The 22897-nt window shown below is 35.1% G+C and overlaps 1 protein-coding gene and 1 pseudogene across 1 annotated transcript; both read right to left on the minus strand.

Annotated features, from left to right (window-relative positions):
• Nucleotides 1-8574: 8574 nt before the first annotated feature.
• Nucleotides 8575-10134, minus strand: LOC111397786 (protein FAR-RED IMPAIRED RESPONSE 1-like). The gene is made up of 3 exons (XM_023024767.1): nucleotides 10023-10134; nucleotides 9120-9241; nucleotides 8575-9054 (listed from the first exon to the last, which is right to left on the minus strand). The coding sequence occupies exons 1-3, from the start codon at nucleotides 10132-10134 to the stop codon at nucleotides 8575-8577; spliced, it is 714 nt and encodes a 237-aa protein (XP_022880535.1).
• A 151-nt stretch (nucleotides 10135-10285) lies between these two features.
• LOC111397787 lies at nucleotides 10286-11081 on the minus strand (annotated as a pseudogene).
• Nucleotides 11082-22897: the final 11816 nt, after the last annotated feature.

Consider the following 22897-nt stretch of genomic DNA (forward strand, 5'->3'; position numbering starts at 1 on the left):
TTTGCCAACCCAAAAAAAAAAAAAGAAAATGCTACAGTAACCCGGAAAAACCAAGAAAATAAAATTCCCAATACAAGCAAGAAAATACAATCCATGGAAAATAAAACATATCAAACACATAAAATTGGAAAAAGGTGGAATTCGAACCAATCAAACAGGCCCTAATTGGAATCTTTGAAATTGTCTAATTTTGAAAACTTAAAAATTATCTAACAATAAAAATTATTATGCAATATGGATTTTTTTTTAAACTTTTAATTTTTAGTATGCATTATTTTATTTATTTAATGGTCTCAAAATAATTAAAATATTTTTAAAAAATAAAAATTAATACCTTGGAAATAAAGCTCAATGGTGTGATTGTTCTGAATTAGAAGTTTAATTACTTGATTGCTTGTAAGATTAAAGTTCATTGATAGTTGGTAAAATTCATGATGCATTACATACCATGTTGGATGTAGAAATTTTGAATTTATGTTATTGGAATTCATAATACTTACATTATGCCCTTGTTTGGTGAGGGTTACAATTAATTTTTTCGTAGATTTTAACAAAATTTTATGAAATGTGTGATTGAAAAGTTATGGATCTTAAGAAATTTGTGGTTAAAGTTAATTATTGATTTAAATTTAGATTAAAATTCAAATTTTAATTCCTACCAAACATGAGTTATATGTTATGCTTGCAATTTTCATGCAGCTATAGATTTCATTAATGTATTTTTCAATTATCGAAGATTTGGAATAGAACAAGGAATATATGGGATTGGAGGTTGTTAGGATTTTTGTACTGATTTGACGTACATAATTAATCTAGTTGATATTCCTTTTAATCAGTTAACTATGAATTGAAAAACAATAGCAATCAAAATACTTATTGAATCTAACATAACATGTTCCCTAACAATTTATTTGGAGCTCAAAAGAAAGAATCATAATCTAAACCAACTTCACGTAGCGTATGAACTTCGTGAAATGGTGCCAACTATAGAGGTTAGAGGTATCATAAAAAAAGGAATTTTAGTTCATGGTATAAATATTATACAAAAAGGAGCAAGTGGTTGGTTGTTTGGGTTAAAATGGACAATCGAGTTTTGAAACTTGGTAAAATAGATAGGTTAGATAGATTTTTATTTAAATTTTGAGGGTTTATACTCTCAATCGTGATATGGTGACATAAGCCCTTGACATAATGCTTGACCTGCTGACATGGAAAGTTGCCTTTTCCTTAAAAAAAAAAAAAAGAAAAAGAAAAAAAGGAAGCCAGAAAATGTATAAAACATTAAAACGAACACGGATCCGACCCAATCTTTCAAACCCATATCTCACTGCCCTTCCCATTTCGTACCCGTTCTCCAAGTCTACCGAAGCAGAACCCTTCCACCGGCACAAAGTCCCAAGACGAAATCAGTTTCCTTCAAATCTACCACAGCAAAACCCTCCCGCTGGCACCAAGTAGCTCACTCCCTTCGACGCCGGAACGAAAAGGACGGCATTTGTACCCTTCGTCGCTTGCTGCACCAGACCTGTACTCATCTTCGTCACTGAAAGTAAGTTCGAAAATGTGGGTTTTCGAAGGATTGACTATGGCGCTTAAGTTTTGGGGGTCAAATTTTTGTTTTCTGATTTTCTCGTCAGTAGCAATCATTGGGTCGAATGGAGGTTTTTTTTTTCCCATTTTTTCTCCTAAATCAAGTGAACTTTGAAATCAGCTTTGGTTTGTGAACTCTAAATCGGGTGAACTTTGAAATCAGTAATCATTGTAGTCAGTAGCAATCAGCTTCTGTTCGTGCACTTTGAATGTTGAAATTTTGCATTTTCTCGTTATGGTGTGTGAATTTTATAGATGTCTGGAATCAACTTCTTTTTGTGAACTCAATAAGATTGCTTTAATGGATGTGAGCTCTTATTCTTGAATAGCTTTTGATGTGTTGTGGTTTATTTTCAGCTTATGATGGCGGGGAAGAACCATGGAGTATGTCATGGTTGTAGAGGAAAAGGGCATTTTTTGCTAACTGTCCGGAGAAATGGCATTGCCCATGGTACAAACATGCATCCGTTAAATGTTTTGAGGTAGAGAAAGAGAGCAAAAACAAGGGTAGATTATTCAATACTTGTACTGCAAAATGTGGATGGATATTGGGAGTGGGTGAAAGATGGCGAGAATAACGGTGAAGCAAGTGTAGTCAGCATAACTTCGACGAATCATGTGATGAGCAAAGGAGTTGAAGAATTATCTTGCATGTTTTAATCTCAATGTCGACTATTTGATCAACGCAATGTGGAGATGTCTCTTAACGTGACAATACGCAAAGGAAGAGCAAACGTGGATGGAGAGAAGAAAGGAAAGGGCCGTGAATGAATTGCAGTTTTGAATTTAATGACCTTATTCAGTTTTGCATTTCTGGCATTAGTAGTTTCATCACTATTTAGTAGTTAAGTAATGTTGTTTTGTAATTGTGTCATCGCAGGGGGTCACTCGATGTGAATTGTCTAGATGGTATTGTCGTTTGTAGTTATGCAATGTGGATGGGATGGAGTTGCCATTCAAGGAATGTGTAGTATCAACTTGGACTTTGATCACATTCCAGCATCTCACAATGTTTAAGCATTGTCTCTTCATTATGTAATTTCTTTCCTTTTCAATGAAGTGATTGCAACAGATTTTAGTTGAATGTTTAAGCATTTTGTGGCTTGAATAAAATATAATCCATCTTTATTTCCCTATTTTATTGAGAAAAAGAATAATCAAAGAATACAACATGATTGAAAATCAATCGGTTGACATTAAACCGACTGACACTAAACAGAAATGTGCATATGAGCCAAATATTCCACTTAAAAAATGCAACAAGGTATATGCTTTAGTTAGAGATGAAAGGAAGAATAGCACTAACTAAATATATGTTCTAGTTGAAGCTCAAGTACAGTACTGAATACCAACAAAAACTTCATAGCAAACTTTTTATTCAACCTGTTTCCTTAGGATACTTTGTGTTTTCCAGCTTCAATACACTGTCCTGTAGAATTCAATGTTATGAAGCATCAGTTTGAAGTTGAAAAGAGCGCAAGAGAAATCATACCTTGGAAGTATTGTTTCTTCTAGTTGAAAAGGGACTAGGAGTCTTTTCTCAATATACGCAGGTAACGTAAATAAAATGCACCAATGGGTTCTCTACTGTAGTGGAAAATTCCAGTTTCAAGGCCGAGAGACTTGCCCCACTTTGAGCTGCTCTCCCGGCTACAAATTATATTACACAGCTAGCTATCCCTTACACCACCTGAATCGTGACATTTATTAGGCAGAAAACTGATTCATTCTTTCTACAACGTTCACAAACCTTAAGAATCATAAAATTAAATGATTAATTAGGTCTTAACCCAAAACTACAATGAAGGGGGAAGAACAGTTGAGAAGAAGAACATAATTGAGGATTTTGTAACGTCAGGACCCGCATCGATCGAAACGTTACAAGATTAACTATACTTTAGCCGTAAATTAATTCACCATGATTTTAGTGGGAGGTATAAAGATTTAATTTTGAGAAAATTTAATTCAATTTTTTTTATATAATAAAAGAAAACAATTTCAAAAAAGGGATTCAATCATATAATATATGCACTTTACATGTTAGATTCGCATATCGTATATGCAACATACCGTATTCACAGCATACTGTATTTACATAATACCATATTTGCAGCATATCGTATATGTATCATATCGTATTTACAGTATATCGTATTTACATCATACCGTATTTAAAGCATACCGTGTATGCATCATACCGTATATGCATGTAACCAAAATTTGACGTGAAATTTTTGTAAAACTTTGAAAGTAATATTGCTGTTTCAGTTTTTGTCTCTAATTGTAATGGACAAAATAAATTCGTTTGCATGGCTATCAACCTCGAATAATCGTGAAATCTTAGCGTAGAGTTGAAAACTCCTTATAATATGATATGTTCAAAAATTGACTCCGTCGGCAGCATATAGGGCACTAAAATAATTTTTTTAAATCTCGCAGCGACTCGGGTTGAAAGGTAACCCAGTGCAGCTTACGTTAAGTGTCATATAAAATTCTACACACATCGAATTGACGTGATTCCAACTATAATCAGTAGCCAACCCTTGAGACTATTAAACCCAATTGGTTTCGTCCAAAAATATCAAGTAATGAGTGAGTTATGGATTTTTTAACCCAAGGACAGAAGCTGAAAAACAGAGACAGCACCCAGTGTAGTTTACTTTATGTGACATATAAAATTCTACCAACAGCGGATTGATGTAAATCCAATTTTATTCAGTAACTAACTTATTAGGCTATCCAATGCCACTGGTTTTGTATAAAAATTCCAAGTAACGAAAGAGTTATGAATTTTTAAAGTCGAGGTAGAAACTGAAATTTTGAGGAGGGAATAAAACTTTAAATCGCTAACATTTTTGTTTTGTTTTGTAAACGGTGATTTGTAAATTTCTTTCTGTGACACATATCTACCTTCAAGCATGAAATAAAATAAAATAAACGTAAACATTCATAATTTAATTAAAATTTTCAAGTCACCGATTTTCTCCACGGCATGCCGCATCTCCATCTACCATCATCGACGCCCCCAAGCAAGTCAAATCAATCTGTAGAAAGGGAATTTATCCCATGAGTTTGAAATTCAATAGATATTATTGGTGCACTTCATTTTCAAATTAAAAATTTTGAACTATAGATTCATACCATCGCACATAGATAGATTTCCAGCAAAATCCAATTTCTGTAGCATTATCTTAACACGTAGAGTCGGAGAATGATCATTCAACTATTGTGGTGCCGAAGCACCATACCCGTAGGTACCAATTCATTTAAACATTTACGAAAATTTATAATTTGAAAACGAAATAACACTTGCACTTCTACCTACCTTCGTTTGATGCTTTTGAATCGAAGAAGTTGGATGTAAATATGGCTTCCTGAATGCAACCAATTCTAAAATTGAAATCTGCTTGTATTTTCTCTTCTTTTTCTTAATTTGGAAAATTTTTCTTGTTTACAAAGTGACAAAGCATACAATGGAGAGGATATAAATGACTTGGTGGAAAGATGAATATGTGAATTCCAATTGGCCCTTAGAAAAAGTTGGAAGCCGTTTATTGAATAAATTGAAGAATTGTCTATGTTTCCTTTTATTGAAAACGTGTCCTGCCTTAGAAATTAAAGGAAATAAAAAGGGTTTAATGAATTTGTGCTGGTATGTTTTTGTGTGCATCTATTTTGTGTATAAATTACACACATGACAATTTTGAAAGTAAAAAACTGTGGTATTCATCACTCCTAATTAAAAGAGAATTTAAAATGGATTAATTGGTTAATTGGCAAATTTGGAGGTTTCATTCCCAAATTCTGGGAAAGTTGGTTGCAATCAATTTAAAAGGATTTAAAAACATTTTAAAAGCAAAGGTTTTAAGTCACACGACCTGTGATAACGTGTGTGCCTGATTGGAAGTTCTTTGAATTAATGGGGCATATTTCATGGAAGGTACACATACAATACTATATATTTGTCATCAATTTTTTTTTCCAAACTTTATTCAACTTAAAAATATTAACATAAATCCTCAAGTAAAGACTTATGAAATCTCTTTTTACTTATAAATCCGTCATTTTGAAAAATAATATGTTCGCAAATGAACTTTACTATACATGAAATAAATATTTACCATCGGGTCAAAACTTTGGGGAAACGTTAAATTCCATCCAACTTCATTTAAAATTTATTTAAGACATATTGGATAGGTATTGGGCTTTCATTTCTTGTGTGCGTCGAGCATAAGGTTCGTCTATAGGTTAGGCTTGTGGTGTTAGATCATCACCTAAAAATATGAATCGAATTTCATTTTATTTTTCAGGCTTCTACAAATTTAAAATAGCACAATCAGGCAAATGTAAACTTAACCTGTGATCTTAAACTGTGCTGTAATGACAAAAGCCAGCTGGGTAAAACATATTTTATTCCTAGTTGGTAAGTATGTTAAGAAGCAATGCACTTGTCCGAATCAACCTCCTGAACATGCACCCTAATTCATCTTCAAGTTTTCAGTGATAATTTCCACAGCCTCCAATCTTTTAATTGCAGTTTGAACGGTGGAAATGTCACATTTTTCCCACAAACTTAGGCTTTTAACCAGAGTTAATTTAAACTTACTCGACCAAGACTCCAAAAACGCAATTGAAGTCACAGAGCTCTTGAGCAATAATGTAATGATGATAAGTAATAATAAAAGTATAATGAGAACAAATTTCTCCTCATAGCACGAGAACACAAGCATTCTTATCACAAAAAAATAAATAAGAAAAGTAGTATGTTTTCCCGATCAGAATATGTACAAAGAGAAGGCACAAAAAAGACCAGTTACTGCCTTCAGAAATTTCACATTTACAGCACTAGTATTGTTTCTCATTGCAGAATGGTGTCATGATAAACACGGAGATTTCACTTGATATGGCACTCATCGAACTCCCAGTTACATTCTTCGCTCGAATACCTACAGCAAAACGAAGGTTAGTTGACACGGTTAATGATAAGAATATCTAGTAGGCTCAAAACATAATTTGTATATATGTACCAACTCTGTTTTGTTGTATCGCTATTTTAATGTGATGGGTTAGTCCCATTGTTGTCCAGCACGTATGGAACATAGTAAGGCATTGCATGACATACTGCACACCATGACAATTTATTACACAACCAAAAAATTGCAAAGTAACCTCAACTATTGAATATCCAACCTCATCATTACCTTGATCATCTGGGCGCATCAAGTAGACGGTTGTAAGTGTTGTGAGAACCCAACACTCTGGGTTGTACCCTACATGGGAAAATATAACTTTTCATTCAAATTTATCTACATCAACGAACTGTAATAATATAATACACTAACCATTATGAGTTGCGAATATGATAACGGTACTGGCATTGAATATTGTGATTGTTGGGTTGTCAGAAACAAGGTTGCACCATCTCTAGGATTACTTTGGCATGCCTTCGCTTTTTTCCCTTTGGGTGCAATGCAACCTGCCTACATCACTCCATATCAGAATTTTATATGGAAACATATATTTGAACACGAGAAGAAAGAAGTATGGTAAAGGTAATGTAACGTACTCTCGCTTTATTTGAACTCAATTCCAACGGGGACTTCTTCCGAAGTTTTTTAGGAGCACCTTTTCTCTTAGACCCTCTTGGATCCCGAACACTAATGCATCCACTGCCAGTATCCTTCGATGCGATATCATTCGATGCTATACGAGTAGTATGACTGGACAAGACATTACTCCCGCAATTGGACTTCGACGCGGACATCTGTTTGCACTGAGATTCAATCCATTCTAATATTGAACCAACTTTTACGTCATCATTGCAAGTGATGCTTGCCAATGTAGCAAATGTGGTAACCATCTTATCATACATCAACTGTGTTGGGGTACTATCCAACCTGGCGTAGTTCACTGCAACCCTCGTGTGGGATTTGATAACATTTCTCCGCCATCTCCGTAAAATGTATTTATCTAGCAATAATTTCACTCCATTGCATATCAATAGCATGATTGCATGCCTACAAAGGATTCCTCGAAACTCGAATAAGTGGCAGCTGCAAATTACTTCACATTTGTCACTCGACAATGAGACAAAAAAAATCTCTTTGTGCAGTACTAGTCATGTATGACATCTTCGTGTGCCTCATACATCCTCCCCAAAAATCCCTCGCTAATGGAGACAAGATCGCAATAAACTTCGCCAACGAATTCATCTTAAACTTCTCTAAATTTCGAAATGGTGTACACTGCCCGAAATTGCTTCTCCATTTCATACCTAGTTGTGCAAGGCACCATTTGTGAGAACGATTTGAAATCTGCTGGAAACTCTTTCTCAACCTTATTTCTTAAGGTTATTTCATACTGTTCGACGAATTTTTTTAACGAGGTTTTCAAATCAACATACCCGTCAAAAAATACATTAATACTCTCACTTCTTTGAGTTGTTGACATCCCCGCCCGGAAACTGCTCTGCAAGAAGCAAGGAACTCAACGGGATCTATTATCATAAAGACATGATAACCATTCATTGTCTTGCAAATTATAAGTTTCTATCATTGCTGCCAACCTTCTTCGAATTCTTGAATAAATTGAGAATCATAAACCAATCCGTGTAAAGCAGAGAATATTGAAGCTTTGTCAATGTAAAATCCAAACTTTTTGGGCAAATTTTTCAATATGTGCCACAGACACCACCTATGCCTCATACTGGGAAACACGACCTGGATTGCATTCTAGATTGCCCTATCTTGATTAGTTATTATCCCGTTAGGAGCTCGGCAGTTCATGCTCTGCAGCCATGTTCGAAAAAGCCACACAAATGCATCAGTATCCTCGTTCGATATGAGACCACATCCGAGGAGAGAAGACTGTCCGTGATGGTTCACTCCAACAAATGGGGCAAACGACATATCATACTTGTTTGCTAGGTATGTGGTATCGAATGTGACAACATCACCAAATTCAATACATGCTTGCCGACTCCTATTATCTGCCCAAAATATATTTTTTCAGACGCGACTCCTCATCTGAATCAATACTGAAATAGAACCCTGAGCACCGTGCTTTCATAGTCGAAAAGTATGACTGTATTGCTGCGGTATCACCTTCTCCAAGTCTTAGCTGCCTAACTTGTTCAACATAATTTCGACTGTCTTTCTCAATGCAGGTCATATTCTCGTATCCAGCTGCTTCGACAACTGCAGAATTGAAACTTTTGTGCAGCGGTATTCCTGCAATGTCATTTACTTCAAGACGAAATTTCGCCTGAGCACTTAATTGTCTGTTGCATCTAAACAATCTAGACTTCGAAGGACTTGTTTTATGATTGTAATCCAGGTATACCGTATTAATTCGCCATACTCCACAAATATTTGAACATGCTATAAGCTTGGCTTTACAACCACTTTGCATGGTAGCTTGTGACTTCACAGAAACGCTTGTATTATTGATATTTTCCCTTCGCGGCTGCAAACATATGTGACATATCTCAGGACTCCATCATCATCCCTTTTCAAATTTATTTTTCTCACTAGAAAACCCATATCGTATGCATATCGTTTGTAGAAATTGAATATTTCATTTTCGTCATTAAACTTCATGCCCACTTCAGGCACAATCACAATCACACCGGTCCCTCCTGTTCCGTCATCACCTAGTAATTTTGTATTGTCAGGATCATTCTCTTAGTCGGACTCCACCAACATAACGGCTTCGACGTCGTCCAAAATTTCTTTCCCCGTGACAAAAAGCCGAGTTATGCAACATATTCAATTACGGTCGTTCATAACATAAAAAAATGGCTTCTTTCGAACAAGCATTCTACTTAAACGTCATCATGTTTCTACTTAAAATTTAAAAATTCCTTAAGTAGACATTAAATGACAAAATTATTTTACCAACCTCAAAAGTCTCCTATGTACATACTGGCCCACATTGATGTTACTTAGGACTTGGGAAAAAATTACTAATTCGTGTGTTTAGTGAACTGCCCAAGTATTGTGTGAAAATGATAAAATTTCTCCTCTTTGACCCCAATAATGTCAAGTTATAATGTCAAGTCATCATGTTTCTAATTAAAAATTCCTGACTATTCTGTCCAAAATCAATATCATGTATAAGAAATTTCAGATTTCACACAAAATAAATCAGAAGATTTTATCTACACACAACAAACATACAAAGATGTGGTAACTAAAAATAGTGTGGCTGGAAAGGTGATGGTGTAACACAATGAAAAGGGAGATTTGGCCCTAAATTTTCAAACAAATTCGCAGATTCCATAAATATATTCAATCCATTCCAATAAATTTCGGCCTTCACCTTTTTCTGTCATAATTTTGAAGACGTGGTTGGCAAATGGTCTGAACAAAGGTCCCAAATCGGAGATGTCGGACACTACTGGAAATTGTGGAATCTGGAATGGTGGTAGATACTGAAGTGTGGTGGTCGATACTGTAGATATTGAGCGCCAAAATGGACTTTCCGTGGATGACAAAGAAAATTGGCACCTAATGAAATGGGTAACCCGATCTTCTCACTTTTCATTCGGTTTTAAACAACAAACAGAGAATAGTGGGTCAAAGAGTTAATATTATATTGTTGACAGGTCATTCTATCATTGTGCATGTAAAAGGGCATGATAAAGTAGCATTTTCCTTATACTTTTTTCATTTTCTTTCAGCAGTAATCTGTCAATTCATTTCCCAATATCAAGACCATACAACACACCAAAATACATCTCGATTGAGCCTCCTAAGGAAGTCTCTCTTAACTTGAAGAATGTAGAACAAGTTAGCAAACTATCAGAACCAGCTTGATGACAGGTGCCAACTCGCTTCACGCCCAAGCGCTCTGCAATAGTGTTCAATCCGCCATAAAGGTTGTTGCAGAACCTGATCAGATACTTGATATCATAGACAATCGGGAAGTACATCTTAAGCAAATCTGCTTGAGTATCAGACAAACTCTTCCAAGTCAACAGCTTCAACAAGTACCCAAAATCATACGCGCTATGAAAAGTCACCCAATGGACCTCATCATTCAACACAACCCCGGACGACATCAGAAGTTGGCTGAATTCATAAACATGGATACCGTCATTATTTTTCTTGAAATCAATGCCACTATTGATTAATAGTTCAATGGAGTCATGCATGTAAACATCTTCTTCAAGGTTAAATTCACGGAAATTAAACTGCCAAATGTAGTATTTATCAGTTCCACAGGTGGGGAGATTCCCATTTTCATCAGAGAAGGTTAGGCCCAATTGAATTACCTTCAGAAGATCCACATTAGCCCTAAGGGTCTTAAAATTTTGCTCAGCTCGTCTTAAAATCACCTACGGGCCAAATAACAATGACCGGAAACTCGGTATCCATTGAAATGTACGGGTAATCATCAACAATATCTCGAATTAAAGCAAACTCGGCTTCAAGATTGTCATGCCACACCTCCCTTATATGTATTGTATCACTTATGGTCGAGAAAACCATTTTCTCATTAAAACCGACGCACATACGGACAAAAGAGAAACCAAGAAAAGCAATTCACCAAAATCTTCAGGATGGAATCTTTACGCTTATGGTTTTATATATCCTGATTAATTTTTTTTGGGCTGTGAAATCACATTGTAATGGTAAGTGAAGAGTTTGGGTTTTGCATGAAATAAGAGTATAAAAATATGAACTCTTGCGGGTTGGATTTGATAATGGGAGATCACAAGCAAGCAACAGACTATAGATACAATTGTTAGGCAATTTGTTGTCAAACGACCCCTCGGGCTATGATGTAACCCCGGTTCTATTATCAATCGGCTTTGGCCATATGATTGATTAGTATATCGAGACAACCCAATCCACATTCCTATAGACCGTTTGAAGCAACCTATTTTTAATAATGTTGCTCACGGTTCGTCCCATTTCCTTGGAGGGCTATGTTATTAATTTGAAGCCCATTATTTTTGAGTCGAGCCTTGTTTGGTCCACTAAATAACCCTAACCTAACTTACCTTGTTTGGATATTTACTTGGCTTATATTCTTGTCTTCCTCTCGGCCTCCAAATGAATTATGCCCAACCTCTCTCTGTGAGACTCTCCTCTCGATTTCTTCTCTTCACTGTGACCTTTGTGGTTTATTTCAAGTGGGCATATTATTGTTCTTCATCTTGTCCAACCGATAGCAACCAGAAGTGGGGCGGCCTTGGTGGTGGTTTGGAGTTGTCTCAATCCTTTTGCGGTGTCGACTTAATAGGTAATATTGAGCCCGGTTTGAACTTGGTGTTTGTTGGAAATAAGCTCCACATCTGGTATCAGAGCAAGAGTCACCTTCTCCGGCTAGAAAACCACCAAAAACGGCGGCGGTGTGCGCAATTTTCATAGAGGACCGAACCTGCAATCGCGTTTTCTGGCCAAACCAGGAACTTTCCGGCGAAACCGACCCCATACCCGGAACCAGCAAGCTGAGGTGCCCCTTCCAATGCGACGCATGGTGGCGATGGCGAACTTCGGGCGGCGGTGCGTGGGCTTCCGGCGACGGCGCGTGGCGGCAATTACGGGCGAACTTCCTTCGGGCAGTTTGCTCATTTCAATCCCCTGAATGCACTGACACTGTTTATTTTCTGTTTCAGGTTACACAGAAAAAGTTGGACAATTTTGCTCTTGGTGGATTAACGGTTGAAACTGCATATATCTATTGAATTACTTTAGGCCAAGATTGTGTCCCTAAAGCAGTAGATTCGCATCTCTCTCGATTATACGGACTCAGACACGTCCGCTCTGGTAAATTGGCTTAACCCGTTAATTTTCAGCATTAGCACGTCACTCTGTGGGGTGATAGTAGGTTGGGGGTTGTCATTGCTTGGCAACCATTGCTTGTGCTAGAATTAGGGTTACGTGCTCTTGATTGTTTTTGATTGAGTATTTGTTTTGGGTTAAAATCAGTTTTGTAATTCTTAGTGACCTAGTTACTGTGAGACTAGTTATCTGCTAGACGTATTTTTTGCTGCATTGTTATTTTCGCTGCTTACTTATTCCGTTAGAAATATCGTGACCTTACCTGTTCGAACATTTCCTTGATCTAAGACCACGAGTCTTACGAAATTCTGGGAATCTAAAACGGTGTATACTGTCTGTGACCCTAGGACTACTGTGTGTGGTTTGATTGTGGTTTGTGCATTTTTGACTGTTGTGTAAAGATGACAACTTACAACTTTGATTTGAGAATTTTTAATGGAAAGGGTGACTTTGCTATTTGGCAACAAAAAATGAAGGGCATTCTAGTTCAACAAAAGGTTTCAAAGGCCATTGAAGGCAATTTTTCAACTGATTTTTCACAAGAACAAAGAGAAGAAGCTGATGAGCTTGCTTATACCTCAATTATTTTACACTTGTCTGACGCCGTTTTAAGAAAGGTAGGTAAACTGAAAACCACTAAAGAATTTTGGAAAAAATTAGAAGACTTGTATTTACTTAAGTCTACACCGAATAAACTCTACCTGCTTGAACGTTTTTTCAGTTTCAAAATGGGTCATTCAAAGGATCTTGATGACAATTTAGACGTGTTTAACAAATTGGTACAAGATATAGTTATTCGTAATGAGACTGTGTCCGAGACTTATAATGCTATAATTTTGCTCAATGCAATTCCTGATTCCTATAAGGAAGTTAAGAACACCATTAAGTATGGTAGAGACACATTAACAACTGAAATTGTCATAGATTCCCTTAGAAGTAAAGAAATGGAAATTATGGCTGAAAAACATGATAAGAGGAACGGTGAGGTACATATGATGCGGAGTAGAACTCAATTTAGGCAAAATAGTCACGATAGATATCTAACTAGTGGTGAGTCAAGTGGTAATGGATGGAAAAAGAAGAGCAAAGGTAGGTCTAGATCAAAATCTAGGACTAAGGCGAGAACATGTTATGGTTGTGGAAACACAGGGAATTTTATAAAAGATTGTCATAAGGAGAAGGGTAAGCTAAAGGTTAAGGAGAGAGTTGAGGTCAATGTGTTAGCATCTACTTTCGATATAAATGGTGATGAGGTATATATAGTCCAGTTGCATACACTGCTGAATTAAATCTAACTGCTAATTCTCACATGCATGAGTGAATACTTGACTCTGGTGCATCTTTTCATGTGACGTCTGAAAAGAATTGGTTTTATAAGTTGCATGAATCTAATGTTGGGCATGTTGTGCTGTGTGATAACTTTGCCTATACTATTGCTGGAATTGGTAACGTAAAATTTAACACAGGTTTCGTGTATACGTTAAAGGACGTTAGATATATTCCTGAGTTGTTTAGGAATCTGATTTCAGTAGGGAGACTTGAGAAGGATGACTTTACTGGTAAAATTGAAAATGGTATGCTAAAAATGATCAAGGGTGCTTTAGTTTCCATTAAGGGAATTAAGAAAAACGATATATATATTACTACTGGGGAAGTGATTAGAGGAGTGAACCCCTCTATCTCCTCTGCCAAGATTGATCTCATACACACACATGGCATAATAGACTTGCTCACGTGGGGGTCAAGGGACTTAAGCTACTTAACGAAAAAGGTGCTTTTGGTAATGACTGTGTGTCAGATTTGCCATTTTGTGATCATTGTGTGCTTGGTAAGCACCATAAAACTTCTTTCTCCACGAGTGTTAATAGAGCTAAAGGCATGCTCGAATATGTGCACTCTGATCTATGGGGTCCTGCTAGAAATCCCACATCGGGTAGGAATAGATATTCCCTGTCTATTATCGATGATTACACTAGAAAAGTGTGGGTTTATCTTTTGAAGGATAAATTTGAGACCATTAATAATTTTAACAATTGGAAGAGACAAGTGGAAAATCAAACTAGCAAGAAAATCAAATTTTTTAGGACAGATAACGGCCTAGAATTCTGCAATAAGGAATTTGATAGTGTGTGTAAAGAAAGTGGCATAACTAGACATAAGACCGTTCCTTACACTCCTCAACAAAATGGGGTAGCAGAAAGGATGAATAAGACCATACTTGATAAAGTACGTTGCATGATGATTAGTTCTGGTGTTCCCAAGTCATTTTGGGGTGAGGCTGTTATGACCGCTTGTTATTTAATTAATCTGACTCCTTCTGCTGCATTGAATGGTGACACTCCGCATGAGAGATGGTCAGGTAAACTGAGTGATTACTCATTGTTTAGAAATTTTGGCTGTACAACTTTTTCTCATCAAAGTGAGGGTAAGCTCGAACCTAGAGCTAGGAAGTGTGTCTTTCTACGATGCCCCGAGGGTGTTAAGGGTTATAGGTTATGGGATAGAAGCCAAAAAGAGGTGAAAATCATCATAAGTAGAGATGTCACGTTTAACGAAAATGAGATGCTGTGTATTAAAGGAGAAACTAAACCTGAGAGTGAAGCTGAACCAGGTGAAGAGAGAGACCAGTTTAAGGTGGAGTTAGGAAAACTCAGTCCACCTGCCCCTATTGCTTCAAGTGAGGTGGAGACTCAAGCTCAGGAACCCGAGGTGGAGAATAGTAACAAAATAGTGATAGAAGAGCACTATGAGGAAGAAAATCCTTTAGCTAACTATAACTTAGTTAGGGATAGAGAGAGGAGACAAACAAGAGAACCTAGAAGGTTCGATTTTGAATCTGAATTAGCTTTTGCCCGAACTAGCTGATAAAGAGCCAAAGACCTTTGAAGAAGCAATAGGCAGTGATCAATCTAATGAATGGCTTAAGGCAATGAAAGAAGAAATGAGTTCTTCTCTAGAAAAGAATCATACTTGGAAGCTAGTACCTAGGCCTAAGAACAAATCAATTGTTGATTGTAAATGGGTCTTTAAGGTTAAGGAAGGTACTAGCAGCTCGGAACCCCGAAGGTTTAAAGCTAGCTTAGTAGCTAAAGGCTATACATAGAAGGAGGGCGTTGATTATAATGAAATTTTCTCACCAGTTGTTAAGTACACCACTATTAGGGTCATGCTCGCATTGGTTGCACACTTTGACAGGGAACTTGAAAAACTTGACGTAAAAACTGCTTTTTTACATGGTGAGCTTAATAAACAAATTTTCATGAATCAACCAAAAGATTTTAAGGATAAGTCAAAACCTGATTATGTGTGTTTTCTGAGAAGATCCTTGTATGGGTTAAAACAATCTCCTAGACAGTGGTACAAGAGGTTTGATTCCTTTGTACTCACTATAGGGTTCCAAAGAAGTAAATTTGATCACTGCCTGTATTTTCAACACAATGAGACTGATGATAATTATCTATTTTTGTTGCTTTATGTGGACAACATGCTTTTGATTGGATCATCCTCTAAGTGGATAAATAACATAAAAGGAAAACTAAGTGGTGAATTTGACATGAAAGACTTAGGTAAGGCTAAGAGAATCTTAGGCATTGAAATTGAAAGAGATATGTCAAATTCTATTTTGTTTTTGCATCAGTCTCCATACATATCCAAAGTATTGAAGAAACTTAATATGAGTGATTGCAAATGTGTCACGCTGCCTCTTGCTAATCATTTTGTTTTATCGAAGGAACAATTCCCTTGCAATGAGCGTGAAGTAGAATACATGAGTAGAGTGCCTTACTCTAATGTGATTGGTTCCATAATGTATTTGATGGTTTGCACTAGACCGAATTTAGGTTTTACTGTTAGTACTCCCAGTAGATATATGGCTAATCCGGGCCCTGAACATTGGAAAGCGCTAAAGTGACTATTAAAGTACTTGAAGGGTACAAGTGACGTAGGTTTAAAGTTTAGTGCTAATAAAGAAGGTATAAAATTAAAGGATTTTGTAGATAATGACTACGCGGGAGATAGGAATGGTAGGAAATCTACTTCGTCTTACGTGTTTACCTTATCTAATTCATGTGTTAGTTGGAAATCACAGTTACAACATATTGTTACACTATCCACTACAGAATCAGAATATATTGCTACCACTGAAGCTATTAAAGAAGCTTTATTGCTTAGAGGCCTTCTTCATGAACTATGTGTCTTGAATGATTATGTGGTAGTGTATTTTGATAGTCAGTCATCTATACATTTATGCAAGAACCCCGTTTTTCATGAACGTACTAAACATATTGATGTTAGACTCCACTCCATTAGAGATATAGTATCTCAAGATGTGGTAAGACTTGAAAAGGTCCACACCCACTATAACCCCTCTGATATGGGGACGAAGGTACAGCCACTAGCAAAGTTTAGAAGTTGCAAGGAGCTTCTAAACATTGGCACAGGTAAATGATTTTCAATTTTATCGATTTTCTATTAGAGGTGTCATTAATGGGAGACATTTTTCTTTTGCGGGTCCTTTGACACCAAGGTGAAGGTTGTTAGGCAATTTGTTGTCAAACCACCCCCGGGCTATGATGTAACCCCGATTCTATTATCAATCAATCTTGGCCATATGATTGATTAGTATATCGACACAATTATCGAGACAACCTAATCTACATTCCTATGGACCGTTTGAAGTAACCTATTGTTAATAGTGTTGCTCACGGTTCGTCCCATTTCCTTGGAGGGCTATGTTATTAATTTGAAGCCCATTATTTTTGAGTCGAGCCTTGTTTGGTCTACTAAATAACTCTAACCTAACTTACTTTGTTTGGATATTTACTTGGCTTATATTCTTGTCTTCCTCTCGACCTCCAAATGAAGTATGCCTAACCTCTCTCTGTGAGACTTTCCTCTCGGTTTCTTCTCTTCACTGTGACCTTTGTGGTTTATTTCAAGTGGGCATATTATTGTTCTTCATCTTGTCCAACCGATAGAAACCGGAAGTGTGGCGGCCTTGGTGGTGGTTTGGAGTTGTCTCAATACTTTGTGGTGTCACCTTAATAGGTGAGACTAAGCCGGTTTGAACTTGGTGCTTGCTGGGAATAAGCTCCACATCAATAAATGACATGATGAATACATTTGGTGTGTCAATGGGTTATGAAAAAAATTGAGGTCTATAGAGCATGTGTTTAAGACTATAATGAAGGATCTTGGAGAGTCATATGGGAAGATACTAGCATATTTGGACATGTTGTGTGGGAAGAACTTGGGATCTATTAAGAGCATTGAGACTAATGAAAATTGCCAATTCAGGCATCTCTACGTGGAATTGGGTACATCGGTGAAATGTTAGGAATTTTTTAAGCCCATAATTGTTGTTGATGATACGTTCTTGACAGGACATTATGGTTGTGTTTTACTCATAACTTATGGGCCAGATGCTAATGATAACATATTTTTGCATGCATTCAGAATAGGGATTCATAAAATGATCATTCATGGAAGTGATTCCTTTTGAGATTAAGGGCTTGCTTGGATGTTTCTTATTTTCAATGATTTTGATCGATTTTGGATGACATCATTTATAAGGGGTTGTGAGAAGTGTGCTTACTTTGGGCACTGATTTTGGATGGCTTTAAAATATCCAAAATCATCATAATATAATTTGTATAGTTTCTCTCAATCTACCAAAAATCTACCAAATCGGAGGGTTTCTGCCATTTCTCAAATTTTATTCTAATTTTATCCTTTTTAAAATAATAATTCCAAACAATATATTTTGTTAAAAATTGACTTGTATATGAAAATATACATTAATTAAAAAAATATTTATAACGAAAAAATTAATTAAAATTTTACTCAAAAGTTAAAAATACTCATAAGATAGAAATCATTGTGTAAACAATGTTTAATTATAAAGAAAAAAATACTACCGCTAAAATAAAAATTCACATATAAAATGTGAAATTACTTATAAGTATAAAATTTAATTATGTGTAAAAAATATTTAAAAGTACAAAATTAACTTATAATTATAAAATTTATATAAGTAAAAAAAAAGCATTAACTTAAAATTTTAAGCAAATATTAACTTATATGTGAAAAATTACTTAAAAATAAAATATCACTTATGTATAAAAGAAATTATACAAGAAATTATAAATTATAAATTACACTAAGAAACATATATGTAATTTTATTCTTTTAGAAACTTTTAGGATCAATGCATAATAAACTCATAAACATGGGTTGTATTATTTTAAAAATTGCTACTAAAATCAATTTAAATCAATCTGTTTATAAATTCTCAAAATCGATACTTTAAAATAAACCAATAATTGATACCCCTAAACTCCCAACTTTACCCTTAGAATACAAAAAAGAGTTGTTGAATTAATGAATTAATTTGGAAAAAAAAAAAAAAAGGCCTAGTTTGTTGTTATCATTAGTATAGGTTTTCTTGACAGATTTTGAACAAAATAAGAAATGGATACGGAGTTGGGATTCGGCTTAATCAATGACTTACATGAGGTAGATAAACAGAAGATCAAAATCTTAGCAGCTAAAGGGCCTCAGATGAAGAGTTCTCAATTGATTTCTTTACATAGAAAATTTTAATTACACGTGAAGCTGCAAAAATTCCATCTAGGATACGAGGTTTTCTTAAATTTCAGTTAAACCCCTGAACTTTTAAAATTATAGTTAGACCCAGTTATTTCCTACCATTCATGATTCTTGTAACTTCGAATTAAGCACTCTTAAGATATCAATTATGGTTACTGCTCATTGCCGTAGTTCACATAAGATAAATAAGATAAATACTTTGATCTAATATAGACTTTTCTATGTTCCTTTACAATTTCTTTTTTTTTGGGGTCCAAACTGAACTTCTGCACACGTTACCTATCATGTTTGTTTACGACCATGGACTTTGTTTTAGCAATCGGAAACATGTGAATATTTATCTGTGGATAAAAGCTCTTTTGCCTGATGAATCATTGGTGGAAATTTTCCAGTACCTAGAGTCGGACTTAACGAAGAATCTCCGTTTACTTCCCTCTCTCTAAAATCTGAAAGTATTCATTTTTATTGTCCTTTATTTTATTTGGATTCATGGAATGGTTACTTAAAACCAGCGATAATGCTTGCTCACTTGTCAACAGCCGATAACTTGTTCTTGATAGAATAAAGCTTTATGCCATCGGAAAATCTAAGGGGACTGACGTTATGAATGCCCCATAATGTATAATTATAATCTCACATTTCTTGATCGTTAGATTTCGCGCAACTGAACGGGATCATGAACAAGTAATAAAGTAGTGAATAGAGTGTTGAACTCACGAGGATTATGTATTTGATCGAGTTAAACTTAATTGCAACTTTAATCGAATAGCAAACAAGTTGTTCTAATTTTTCTAACTAATATCTAAATTATCAATTAAGCTAGAAAGTGATTTAATGAGTTTTTTCAAATATACGAACGTATTACTAAGATGTCGAATCCCCCTTGCTATTCTATGTTTAGTGTAACAATTAAATCGACAATTTGAAATCATTCATGTTGGTCAATGTTCTTAATTTAATCGAAAGCCTCTTTTGATAGCAATCAAATCTATTCCCCCATATGACCTTTCTATTACTCGATAAAAGATGCAAACATGATAAATGCATTAACAAATTCTAGAAGATCTATTGAAACCATATAAAGTATAGAGATATAACTCTATCTTTTATCGAATCTTACAATGTTTATTATATTGTGCTTAAATCCTATATCTTTCTCGATAACAATAAAATCCACTAACAATTCAATTGGTGATCAGAGAATTGAAAAGAATGATAAAAACAGTAATAAACATTCACAAATTAAAGTCAAAAGTATTAGTTAAAAACTAAAAATATCATAATAGGAGTTCATCTCATCATAGCAATGTATAAAATAAAGCCTAACATATTGAAATTACAAGAAATCATATTTTGGTAGAAAGACATAACCCGGTTTTTTGATAAATTGAGAAGATGACGATGAATCTTGAATCTCTTCAATGATTTTCCTATGAATCTCCACTTGTGTCCTCTCTTCTTTGCTCAAAAACCAAGTTTGAATCTTCACTTAATTGAATTCTTGCAAGTCTCATTCGATTCTCTCACAAAAGTATGAAATTTCCTCCTTTGATGATAATAATTGATGAATATTGGAGTATTAGATTTATATGAGAGCTCATTTAATGTATTCTACTATTAGGTATTTGCAGAAGTCAAAAATTCGTTGAAAATCACGTTCTCATTGGTTTCCAAAAGAGTTCCAATCGAATAAGGAAAATTATCTTCATGTGCGGATTTTTTGTCTCTGCACAGCAGTCAGTATTTTGAACATAATCTTGTCCCCTAATATCCGGTTGAGTTGATTCAAAATGTTTCAGAAAGCTAATTCAAAGAGCTACAATTTATTAGATATATAATTTTTCCAATTCGGACATTTAATTTGCCAAAAATGGGTCTCAATATTTGACTAAAAATCCGGAAGATGTTTTATGTGATTGGAAGTTGATTGATAGTAATATTCTGATCATATTATATTCTTTTTTGACTTTTAATTGCATCCAATTGACTCCCATCAATTTTCAAAGTATCTAATGTGGTCCAAATCAACCATTGGATATTTGCAATTTTTTCCTCAAAATTTTGTACTTCACCATTTTTAGCCGTTTTTCGCTTCTTTCTTTCAATTCAACTTCCAGCCATCGAATTTTACGTAATAAATGAAATACACAATAAACTAGACTAAAATTGCTTAAAAAACTATTAAATGTCGATATTTTTAAGTCCAAATAATTATATAAAATACACTTATCAATTCTCCTCCGATTTTGTTTAGTTTTTAGTTATACAATGAAAAATTCTTGTAGAGTCTAGTGTGATTCAAAAGTAAAATCATGAAAACGTTCTGTCTTTGCATGTATTGTTGCGTTTTCTACAGCATCTAAACATTCCATCCCATTCATAAAGATTATAGTACCAACTTTCATGTAAGTGGATTGTGAAGAAGTCCTCAATTAAAATTTTACATTGATCTAAGGTAAGAGAAGGGCCTATTTCTCTTACAAACTCCGAACATATATTTATGGGTCTCACATTTAAAGTAAACCCATGCTCTCTAGCAATATAATGATTTTCTAATCAATTAAACAATTAAAATTAATTAATCACGAAAAGTAAGATTTTAGATTATGCGTTTACTAGTATGTCAAAATTAACTTGCAATCGATCAATACATTATAATTGGCTCAAGAACTTATACACATGGGTTCAGAATTTCACATTTTACGTGAAATTTTCCTACTGCAGCAAATAAAATTCAAACTCTCAATATAACATGATAAACCCTAAAGAAAAATATCCACGAGCCTTCATGTCACGAGTAAATAATTCATTATTATGAACATGATACAAACTTCTCAATTCGTTTTAGAATTACATCATAACTTCAAAATGTAAAACACATTGAAAAGCAACCATGAAAGCATCTCTTTTTTGTAGTCCTCTTTAGTTGTAGAAGTGTTAAAGAAACGACCTTCAATGGTGGATTTTTTGGGCTCAAATCAATCTTACCAATCTATATATCAACCAATCAACCAAATCTCCAACCCACAACCTCAATCCACTTATGGTTGCATTCCCCTTTTTCTCACCCACAAAGGGACAATGATATGATGGTGTTTGCAAGCCACAAAGGCCAAGAGAAGATAAGAAGATGCAAGAACTTGAAGAAGATTGCAAGAGGCGGCCAAAGTCTATCTTCTCACACATTAGGGCAAAGCACACGGCTCTTGCAAGAGGAAGGAGGTATATATAGTTTTAGTTATATTACCAATTTGGCCAAGACACAAAGTAATGGGCCAAGATACAAGGAAGCCCTCCTATAAGTGGATTTGGACCAAGGCAACATTAAACTCAATTAAGCTGCAACTAATAGTCCACATTGTTTTCGGGTCGAGTATATAAGTTGATTGGTTGATAAATATTTCATTCATCGGCCTCAGCCTATGAAATATAATCCGATATTGCTTAATATCATTGTCCTGGATTATTGGGTATCAAAAACCCAACAAGAAGAAATGGAATAAACCTACAATTCTGGATCTTCCCCCGCTTCTACTAATGTTTCCAGAATTTTAAACAAATTAGAATTGAAATTCTAGACTGATGCTGTCATTGCTAGTGGGTTTGAACTCAACCAAATCTTGAAGAAGTGTACAGAGTTGATACATGTCGAGATAGAATTCTGGAGTAGGAATTGTTCTTCTAGTGTGGGTAATAATTGTGATTACTTGTTCTGACTCTGTGTGAGCTTGGTAATCTTTTTTTTTTTTTTTTACCGATTTATTCATAGTTTGATTCGTGTCCTTTAGGTTCACTTTCATCTCCTTTCAACTTCTCTCCCTCACTGTTAAAACCAATTACATTTAACCACTAGATTGACCTGGACTTGATGTGTTATTTCCATAATTGTTTTTATCCTCTTGCTCTGTATT

Source organism: Olea europaea, chromosome 7 (assembly GCF_002742605.1).
Source record: "Olea europaea var. sylvestris chromosome 7, O_europaea_v1, whole genome shotgun sequence".
Taxonomy (NCBI): domain Eukaryota; kingdom Viridiplantae; phylum Streptophyta; class Magnoliopsida; order Lamiales; family Oleaceae; genus Olea; species Olea europaea.